The following is an 11578-nucleotide window of genomic DNA, read 5'->3' as shown; positions in this document are numbered from 1 at the left end:
CACACTAGACCATTTACATAAAACACAAATCTGTCATCTGCGTGTCACATGATGTGCTTACCGGGAGACATGCCACTTTGAGTCAAAACTGGGACTAGAGAAAACAAAGAACTCTCCAGCTAATGTGTAACTCTCCAGAGTTATATTTGCATTATTATTACTCCCTGAGATGAACTGGGCACACCAGGATCCCCGCACCAGGTGCCGTAACCCACAAGGTTTTGCAACCAGTTCAGCAGAATGGATGTACTGCCCTGTTCCTCCTTGCTGACAATTTCTTTAGGGCAGAATAAAAAAAAATCTGTTAAATGAAGGCTAGATTTTCTCTTGGGTTTTCATCACTTTTTTGGCACAACCCCTGTGTAGGAGGCTGGCTTGGCTTATAGTGGGTACCTTGTGGTACTTACACCCTGTGCCAGGTCCTGTTATCCCTTATTAGTAGATTAGAGGTGTTCTAGCAGCTTAGGCTGATAGAAGGTAGCTATAGCAGAGCAGCTTAGGCTGAACTAGGAGACATGCAAAGCTCCTACTATACCACTTATATCACTTAGCACTGTATCATGAGAAACACAATACTCAGAGTTACTAAAAATAAAGGTACTTTATTTTAGTGACAATGTGCCAATAATATCTCAGAGGATATACTCCCTTAGGAGGTAAGTAAAATACACAAAATATACACACAAACCAAAATCAGGTAAGTAACAGTTAGAAAAGTAGTGCAAACAATGTAGAATCACAATAGAATGCAATAGGAGACAATAGGCATAGGGGCAACACAAACCAAATACTCCAAAAGTGGAATGCGAACCACGAATGGACCCCAGGCCTAGTGTAGTGTGTAGAGGGTCACTGGGAGTGTAAGAAAACACTAAAGGTATCCAAGATACCCCACCCCAAGACCCCGAAAAGTAGGACTAAAGTTACTCTACTACCCCAGAAAGATAGTAAAGTCGAGATAGGGGACTCTGCAAGGACAACAACTGACTGCAAAACACTGAAGATGGATTCCTGGACCTGAGGACCTGTAAAGGATTGGGACCAAGTCCAAGAGTCACGCAAGTGTCCTGGGCTAGGCTATGCACAAAGGAAGTCTTGCAAAAGTGCACAGAAGCCCGAGCAGCTGCAGTTCACGCAGTAAACAGGATTACTGTCTGGCGTGGGGAGGCAAGGACTTACCTCCACCAAATTTGGACAGAAGGGCCACTGGACTGTGGGAGACACTTGGACCCAGCTTCTGTGTTCCAGAGACCATGCTCGTCAGGATGAGAGGGGACCCAGAGGATCGGTGATGCAGAAGTTTGGTGCCTGCTTTGGCAGGGGGAAGATTCCGTCGACCGACGGGAGATTTCTTCTTGCCTTCCAGTGCAGGCAGACAGCCCTCAGAGCATGCACCACCAGTAAACAGTCGAGAAAGCCAGCAGGATGAGGCGCTACAATGTTGCTGGTAGTCTTCTTGCTACTTTGTTGCGGTTATGCAGGCGTCCTGGAGCAGTCAGCGGTCGATCCTTGGCAGAAGTCGAAGAGGGAAGTGCAGAGGAACTCTGGTGAGCTCTTGCATTCGTTACCTGAGGAATAGCCCAGAGGAGAGACCCTAAATAGCCCTCAAAGGAGGATTGGCTACAGAGAAAGGTAAGCACCTATCAGGAGGGGTCTCTGACGTCACCTGCTGGCACTCGCCACTCAGAGCTGTCCATTGTGCCCTCGCACCTCTGCATCCAAGATGGCAGAGGTCTGGGAAACACTGGAGGAGCGCTGGGCACCTCCCCTGGGAGGTGCTGGACAGGGGAGTGGTCACTCCCCTTTCCTTTGTCCAGTTTCGTGCCAGAGCAGGGCTAGGGGATCCCTGAACTGGTGTAGATTGGCTTATGGAGAGATGGGCACCATCTGTGCCCATCAAAGCATTTCCAGAGTCTGGGGGAAGCTACTCCTCCCCAGCCCTTCACACCTATTTCCAAAGGGAGAGGGTGTAACACCCTCTCTCAGAGGAAATTCTTTGTTCTGCCTTCCTGGGACCAGGCTGCCCAGGCCCCAGGGGGCAGAAACCTGTCTGAGGGGTTGGCAGCAGCAGTAGCTGCAGTAGAGACCCCGGAAAGTTCGTTTGGCAGTACCCAGGCTCTGTGCTGGAGACCCGGGGATGCATGCAATTGTCCCCCCAATACCAGAATGGTATTGGGGTGACAATTCCATGATCCTAGACATGTTACATGGCCATGTTCGGAGTTACCATGGTGATGCTACATATTGGTATTGACCTATATATAGTGCACGCTTGTAATATTGTCCCCGCACTCACAAAGTCTGGGGAATTTGCCCTGAACAATGTGGGGGCACCTGGGCTAGTGCCAGGGTGCCCACACACTAAGTAACTTCGCACCTAACCTTCACCAAGTGAGGGGTAGACATATAGGTGACTTATAAGTTACTTAAGTGCAGTGTAAAATGGCTGTGAAATAACGTGGACGTTATTTCACTCAGGCTGCAGTGGCAGGCCTGTGTAAGAATTTTCAGAGCTCCCTATGGGTGGCAAAAGAAATGCTGCAGCCCATAGGTATCTCCTGGAACCCCAATACCCTGGGTACCTCAGTACCATATACTAGGGAATTATAAGGGTGTTCCAGTGTGCCAATGAGAATTGGTAAAATTAGTCACTAGCCTGCAGTGACAGGTTTAAATGCAGAGAGAGCATAAACACTGAGGTTCTGGTTAGCAGAGCCTCAGTGATACAGTTAGGCACCACACAGGGAACACATACAGGGCATACTTTATGAGCACTGGGGTCCTGGCTGGCAGGATCTCAGGGACACATAAGCAAAAACAAACATACATACAGTACAAATGGGGGTAACATGCCAGGCAAGATGGTATTTTCCTACACCCGGCTTCAAATCTTATTTATGAAATGTCATAATACCCTTAAATGTACTCATGATGGAGCTGCCAACATATGTGTGAGGTGCTAGGATCTGATGCCACTTCCTGTGAGGTCATGGGTTGTGATGCCACTTCCTGTGATGCCATGTGTGATGTCCCACTCTGTGATGTCATGTGCCATGTTGTCACTTGCATACTGCCTAGCTGGTTAGTCCCCCCACTGTTTTGAAGACTTCTGTCCTTTGGTGGATTGAAACGGTGTGGGGTGCGGAGGTCTTAGTTGCAATGTCCATCGGGCCCTACATTCATGTCCCAAACTTTTCTGAATACTGTACTCCAGTAGACTCTTAGCTATTGTCAGGATGTTGTGATTTTCTTTTGAGTTTTTTCGTTCAGCACATTGTCTTGTATAGCGGGATTTACTGTGTTACAAGTTAACCACTGTGCAAACGTATCCAATGCCCCTCAAGTGTGTGGCTGCTGATGTCCCACCCGCTAGTGCCACAGGTTGGAACAGGTGGGGTGGTTTGTGGTGGTTCCATTTACCGTGGGTAAGGACTCTTACAGGGAAACTCGTAGGAAGGTGAATTAGAAACGGGATTTTGTGTTAGTGCTTAACTTGTAAATAAAAAGGTGCCGGTGCCCAAAGCCCTCCTCTTAAACACGCGGCTGCTGCATTTAAATGTGCCAGCACGGAATACCGAAGCAACGTACTTCTGAAGCCATCTCGGGCGTCTTTAATCCATTTACAGCCACTTCCTGCCCCTTCAGGTCACTCCTGGAGCTTTCTGCTTTCTCCCTTTGTGACGCTCTTTCGTTTCACTTTTCCTCCGTCTTTCCCATATGTGTCTTTTGCTCGCAGTAAATGTTTGAGGCAGAAAAATAGAGTAAGCGCCGGCCCTCAAAAATAAGTGCCGGTGCTCAGCACCGGAAACAATAAGCACAAATTAAGCCGTAGAGTTAGTATTCGCAATAGTTTTGTAAATCGTGCACATCGGAGTTGCACACACGGGTTCATATTTCTAATATGCTGCACTACAAACATACCTGACAGTGCACATTCTTCACGGGTCTGGTTACTGCAGTACAATGTTGCCGTTCACCAAGGGTGCCAACAGCTGGTAAGGGGTGTCTCGGGAGTGTTGGTGGTCCAGGCTGCTCAGATGAGCAGGAGATGGGTCTATGGGATTCATTTTCCACTTAAGAGAAACTAAACTTTGTTTTTTATTTCTATAATAAAACCCACACTGGGACAAGCCGCTGCTGTTTTGCTGGGTTTTATTATCAATGCTCAAATGTATATTTTTGAGCCATGATTTCTGCCTGGTTATTAATATGTTTTTATGTCAGTGTAATGTGCGTGGAAGTCCCTCTTCCTGCTAGCTGCTCGGGGGTGGGAGGGAGGGAGCAGAGAGCCAGTCGTGAAGGAGGCGGAGAGGGAGGGAGGCTCAGAGAGGCGGAGGCGGCGCTGGGAGCAGGTCCAGGGCACTGGGGGGCACCGTACCAGGACGGCGTACCCCCGACGGGCCACAAGGCCGGGGTCTGGCCCTTTACAGCACAGGTCACCGAGCCCGTGGATACCCCGTTCTCACAGCAAGGATCTGGGTGTGTCAAAGGCGGCGCCATCGCCACAAGAGCACACAGGGCGGCCTCGGCGGAGCTGTGACTCTGTCTCACATAATGGGGCTCTCCTGCGGACCCCGAGGTTCCCTCCCGTGGAGTCACGCGCTGAAGACCCTCACTCTGGCAGGTAAGAGAGAACCTGGGAGCATACTCACTCAAAATAAGGACGGACACTAGGGGGCGAAGGTGAACCGAGATTTCAATTACATTTGAACATAACATAGATTAATTCAATAGTAACAAAGAAATAAAAAGCCAAGAGAAATTGCAGTCGCTTCCGAGCCGTGCAGTTCGATTTGAAATTACGCTTTTAAGTGTTTAGGTGTTAAATAAACGAAATGCTGTCTTTCAGAAAGACAATGTTATACTAATTAAGCGTGATGTCTGTTACCCATAAGTATCGAACAGCAGAAAGTAGTGTTGTCTAAGGTTCAGTCGTGTCCTAGTGAAACTGCATCAAAACTGGACACAGACATGTTCCGTGCCAATGAACCAGAAATGATGTCTAGGTTAGGGCTGAATGAGCCATAAATCTATTTTGTACACAGCCAGCTTTATGGCGGTGCGACTGGTGTCCTTAAAAGCACCTGCTGCAGAGTTCCCTGTGAGTCCAGCAATTGTCAGACAAATATGAAAATATTAAGACTTCTGGTGATTAATGTACCTTCTAGAGAAAGCTGGAGTTTTCTGAAGTGGTAGTTTTGAATCAATCAATTACCTCAGTAGGAAACTGCTTATGTCACAGGGAGGCTTTTGTTACACGCACTTCATACATTGAACCCTAATATTGTATTGTATTGTATTGTAATAGTATTTATATAGCGCTTTCTACCCCTGACGAGGCGTCGAAGCGCTTTAATATACAACAGTGACTGTTGCGACATGAAAAGTGCGCGGTGCACGTTTGAACGTTATGTTTTTTCCTCATCCTTTCGTTGTCCTAATTTTTCTAAAATGTGTTCGTTCGGGTACAAATAGATCCTTATTAGAAAAGAGAACCATTGTGGTGCGTGTTATGTCCACAGATTGTGCTTCCCCACACCAAACCTTCTTAAAATATGTCGCCTACTAGTGTGGATGACATGTGACACCTCGTAGTTTTCATTGCCTTATGTAATATTTCCTAGTCTGGTATGCCAGGTCAGTATATTGTTTCTCTACAGGGCTTCAGATATCACATTCCATCTTCTGCTGAAAGAACTTCCCCCGAGTGTGTTCACCTATGAGAGAAGGTCTTGACATTTGGCTACAGAGATGCCAAGTTGCCCTTTCACATGTGTGCCAGCTGTATCCACGACTTTTAACCAGCAGCACATTGCCGTCTGGGACTCGTAGTTTTGCTTTTGTTCTTTGCACATATGGAGTCCAGCATTGTTGCATGTGAGTTCCTGTTTGCTATTAGACCAGACACGACTGTTGGTTTAGCACTTGCCATGGATCTGCTAAGAAGATCTATCAACCTTTTGAAGGATGGTTAGGGAGAGACAGTCACGCTATGATAAGTATAAATTATGAGGAGCAATCCAAGTTTGAAATGTACTGCACAGCAGTCACAAGGGATAATAACAATATACTGGCCTAGCATTTAAGAACTTGCATCAATGGAGGGATTTGATTCTGTCTGAATACGCACCATAAATTCAGACAAAAAAGGTCAGATTTAACAAGCCAACGCAAGGCCTTCGGGGAGATTTAATAAAGTACGCAAATCTATCAGTAAATCTATAGTAATGCAAGATAGTGCAAGTCGCTGTGTTACTGTGCATAGGGAAGGAATTACATGGGTGTTTCATGGGTGCTCCCACCCATCCATCCATGGATTTTGGCACATTCCCAGATTTACCATTATTGGTGGATCTGGGAATTCCTCAAAATGGTACACCTTCCAAGTGAGGCATACCCTAATTTTTTCTTCTTTCCATGTGTGCTGAATTTTGCAGGGATTGTTTTGTGATCATCATAACAAGCTTTAGGTTTTTGACACACAGCTCAGCACATATTACAATCGTGTGTGCGCTGGAAGTAATTTGAGTAATATAGATTGAGATACAGAGCAGGGATCTGTGGTCAAGTGGGGCACACCATGTGCAGAGTTGTTAATCAAAGTGTAACAACTATCTGTGCACTGACCTGTATTTGGCTGAGTGGTGTCAAGTATATAAGAGATAACCGTCACAGCAAGGGGACAGGGTTCCATAAACCCAAAATGTATTCAGCTCCCCTAGGTACACTTCTCACAACAAGGACTCACAATCAACAAACAACGCAAATGCCTCAAATACTACGACTAAATACCAAAGAACTTTAAAAAAAAGTATATGGCATTAATCTTGTCATGTATACAAAAATAAATATTTACACTTTTACAATTACATATAAATAGTCACATTTATAAATAAAATATATAAGTATGAAATAAGGTAGATTATCTGACACAATACATTTATATTTATAAGAGGATTGTGCCATGCATGCACTACACAACGTGGTAGATGCAAAGCGCAAATCATTGAGTCATATTGCAGAGGGAGCAACATCAGCCCTCTACTTCTGACACCAGTGAAGCTGCCACCCAGCTGGGGGCCATCCGTAACACCATGGAATCCATGGAGCGGAAGTTGGACTCCTATATAACAACAATGGGTAACCTCATTAACAGCATTGTTGCTTTTCTGACAAGCCATCAGACCCTTGTAAGGAATTTCCAGACTGCCTTACTGGCACTGATGAATGTCCGTAGGGGCAGGAGAGCCACATCTTCAGCCCATGATCTCTTTGTGCCTCAGATGCCTCCCACACAAACACCATCATATTGAGGGAAGGAAGGTACAACACCCATCAGAGGATGAAGATGTGGACATAACTAGTTTTTCGCTGCACAATGTCATTTCTCAGTATATCCAGGCCAGTTTCTTAGTGATCCTGTGTTTGATATCATCCTACCTCTTTTGTTATTCAGTACTATACTCTTCGTGCATGTATTCATTTTAACCACTTTTGGACTTTTTAGCACTCATAGCTTCTGTAATGGCAATTTGATCCTCCTCACTGAAATCCTCCTCACCTGTACATGTCACATGACATGTCTCCCAAATGGACTCTGTCTGGACATCCTTTACTCTCAATCAGTGTTGGTGTTGTTTCCCCAAACACTGTAAAAATGCTCATTCTGACCAAACCACATTTGAAAATAAATTCACTCCTATAAACCAGAGTTTTGTATGTTTGTTGCAGAAAGGACTACTTCTACTGCATTTCATTGCCAGCTTTATTGTTAAGTTAATTAAAACCATTACAATAAAATCATCAATAACACATTTTCTTAAGTTAAAATAGTGACACAACAAGTACCATTATGTCGGTAGAACCTCTATTTTCCCAGCTGACCCAAGTACTGAAGGCTCTGTAATGCTTTATACATGAACACATGATATGCCATTTATGCGATTACCTACTCTGTCCTCATCCTTACTACAACTTGTTGAGTTGAGCTGCTCTACCTTCTGAGTTATCTACTATCATCCCTCAATGCTAAAGGTACTAAAAGTGCTTGTGCAAATAAAACATATAACTGCGAATCTATCTATAACTCAGATTTTGCAGACAGTTCTTAACCTTCTAATAACCCTCCATGCTAATCCACTTTCTGAGCTAGCTACTGCCGTCCATCTATTTGGAAGGACTTAAAAGTTCTTGTGGAAGTAAAACATGCAACTGCAAATCTATAACACAGATGACTCAGGCAGTTCTTAACCTTCTAACAACCCTCCATGCTGGCCATCCCGCTGCTTGAAAGAACATCCTTCTCACTGCTGTAACATATTTGCATATCTACCCAAGCTCCAGAACGCCTAGTGTGAGAAGCAGATGTTAGATGCCTCCACACAAGTGTGCCCCCCCAAGGCCAAACCTTCTGGTTTAATTAGCTGTCTCTGCTGGGAAACTAAAGATGGGCAGCAGCAAAGAAGGTGTAACCAAGTTTCATGTTGGTAAGAGCAAAGCCTACAGGCTCTTTTATCTTTATGTGAGGGCCAAGAAGGATTGAAGTCATTAATTGGCAAGGCTAATGTGCGCATGGAAAAGATCTGCTGTCCAATTTCCATGTTTATTTTCTCTAAAGGATATGGTTGTGGGGCCCGACCAGGTAGGAGTCATTTAAAACTGGCACTGCTAATGGGGATTTGGCATTCAATAAATCTTGTTCCCTAGCAATTTTCTTTGCTCTTCTGTTAATTGTTATTTTCCAAGTATTAAATTGAACAGTTTCTGCCATATGAATTGAGTCTCTCCATTTCAAAAAACTTCAGCTCACTGTTTATGTTTGTATACCAGGGATTACCGGGAGTTTCAAAAATAAATCTCAAACGGTGTTTTAATGACTGAGTGTTTGCCTTCCTGATCCTTATGTAGTGCTTCAAGATGGATGCTTGGAAATCTAGCTTCTGTGACACAAGGCCAAACCCTAATCTTCTCCTGGATTGTCGGATGTATTTTGGTTGTTGTAAAAAAACTTTATACGCCCTACAGTGTGCTTGTTCTATGGTGGCTTCTAGAGATCCAGGATTTGCCAAGTTGCCACACTGCGGGGCCGGAAGTAGAGTAGCCTTGTTACCCTCAGTTATGGGGCTGCCAATTCACTTCTTAGCTGGTTGTTCAGTTGGGCAATCCTGTATGTGATTTTGGCAGATTTGTATAGGATTGAGCTTTTCAGTATCCTGCCAGGGTATTTTTGCTGAACCACATGGTGAGGTAGTTATATTTCCTGGCTGTGTCGATGGTCTGATTTCCAACTTGCCAGGTTATGATCTTTTTATTTTTATATCTTCCAAATATGAGGACTTTTGTTTTTTCTTGGTTTACTTGAAGCTGATGGCTGTATTACATGTGTTTAGCGTGTTTAATGCCCGCTGTAAGCCGATTTTTCTATGGTCAATTATGATAATGTCGTTGACATATTGAATGATTTGAAGCTTTGTGGAACCAATCTACTTGTAATGTGGTGGATGTGTATTTGCAAAACACGCTTCTTAGCATCTCAAAGAGAGGGAGTAAAATTCACTATCACCTGCTCTCTTTGTATGTGCATCAACATCAAGTACATGCACTGCAATAGCATTATGAGGAATGTCTTCTTTACCAATTGTACGTCACGATGTGACAATAAGCTTCAGTTCCATGACTGGTACACAGTGAAAGCCCTTACTAAACAAATACACGTCTACCTGTTAAAAATGGAGCCTGTGAGGCATGTGAGCCAATAACGCTTTTTCAATCATCCACATAAATGTAGCTCAGTGAACTAGACAGCATGATCAAACACATATGCTAGCCTCAATGGTCACACTGAAGAGATCCTAAAGTAGATAAATTATGATACTTGATCTGATAATATGCAGATACTCATGCCCAGAATCCTTCTGAATGATGTACAAGGTCAGTCCAATACCTTGGATATCGGTATCAATGAAAAGCAAAGTATGATTTTTGAGGTTCTGTGTGAACTGATAAATGTTGTATAAAGCTACACTGGGATATGTAGGTTAAATGTGTTCCTCTGTCCCTGAGAGGACTCGTTTGTTTTTAAGTATGAGTGTGACCACACATGACTTAAATTGAACAATATACACACATATCACTGCAAAGGAGCCAGAGCACAGAACCAAGACCTAAGCAACACCTCGTGAAGGTGAGAGGAAATGGGAGACTAATGGGACGTTATTTCACTCAGGCTGCAGTGGCAGGCCTGTGTAAGAATTGTCAGAGCTCCCTATGGGTGGCAAAAGAAATGCTGCAGCCCTTAGGGATCTCCTGGAACCCCAATACCCTGGGTACCTCAGTACCATATACTAGGGAATTATAAGGGTGTTCCAGTAAACCAATGTAAATTGGTAAAATTGGTCACTAGCCTGTTAGTGACAATTTGGAAAGAAATGAGAGAGCATAACCACTGAGGTTCTGGTTAGCAGAGCCTCAGTGAGACAGTTAGGCACCACACAGGGAACACATACATATAGGCCACAAACTTATGAGCACTGGGGTCCTGACTAGCAGGGTCCCAGTGACACATAACAAACATACTGAAAACATAGGGTTTTCGCTATGAGCACTGGGCCCTGGCTGGCAGGATCCCAGTGAGACAGTGAAAACACCCTGACATACACTCACAAACAGGCCAAAAGTGGGGGTAACAAGGCTAGAAAGAGGCTACTTTCTCACACATTCAGTATTTTTATTCTAACTATAATTAAGTTTTCTCTTTTGTTCCCATTAATCAGCATTTGAGCAGCAATGAAAAGGCTAGGATCATAGACATAGTAGGAGGATTCTTTGAGCCTACATTGACTTTTGGCATAGCTTATGAACACTGGAATAATTTAACATGTCTTTTCACACAGGTAGAGAAGGAGTCCATTAATCGAGCTGACAACAGAAGAAAAGCAATGAAAGAAAGGATAGACAAGGGATTAGTTTCCAGAAAGAAATCAGATCACAATACACCTGATGAACAAGGACGTTTAGCTTTAGATTGGCCACATGTAGGGAAGCTATCGAAAACTGTCAATAAATTTGTAGGAACGGGTGAATGCAGACGTGTTTTTGTTTAAAGGTGTATGGGATTTTATGTTAAATGGACAAGACCTCACTGTACCTGGTGTTTATTACATCTGTGGTAAGGGTGCTTATTACAGATTGGCAAAAGACTGGAAAGTTACATGCTACTTAGGGGTGCTTTTTACAAAAATCTACCAAGTGGACAACATTGGCAATCCGGCAGACATTGAGAGACCTGAAACGAGATTTAAAAGAGGAGCAAGTAGATCAGAGATTACAGGAGATATTTTTGGAGTTTTTATTCCATCAGTGGGTGTGATCTTGAATGACATAAAAATAAGGAAGTTACCAATGATTGTAGATAACATGTCATCTGATTTTTCAGATGCAATGCTCTAATGAACATAGAAATGGTTGCTTCAAGGTCGATGATTCTACAGAATTGCCTCATGTTAGACATCCTTTTAGCAAGGGAAGGCGGAGTCTGCCTAGTTTTAAAGTCACAGCACTGCTGCACAGGGAGATAAGG

The 11578-nt window shown here is 44.0% G+C and overlaps 1 protein-coding gene across 1 annotated transcript in view; it reads left to right on the top strand.

Moving 5' to 3' along the window:
- Window positions 1-4311: 4311 nt before the first annotated feature.
- LOC138246666 (carcinoembryonic antigen-related cell adhesion molecule 5-like) overlaps window positions 4312-11578 on the top strand; it is a 152502-nt gene continuing 145235 nt past the window's right edge. Inside the window, exon 1 of the mRNA XM_069201412.1 lies at window positions 4312-4624. Within this exon, the coding sequence (XP_069057513.1) occupies window positions 4555-4624 (70 nt within the window). The 5' untranslated portion in view covers window positions 4312-4554. The remainder of the gene's footprint in view (window positions 4625-11578) is intronic.

This window comes from Pleurodeles waltl, chromosome 7 (genome assembly GCF_031143425.1).
Source record: "Pleurodeles waltl isolate 20211129_DDA chromosome 7, aPleWal1.hap1.20221129, whole genome shotgun sequence".
Taxonomy (NCBI): domain Eukaryota; kingdom Metazoa; phylum Chordata; class Amphibia; order Caudata; family Salamandridae; genus Pleurodeles; species Pleurodeles waltl.
Note: the sequence above shows the minus strand (reverse complement) of the source record. Positions and strands in the feature narration are given on the sequence as shown.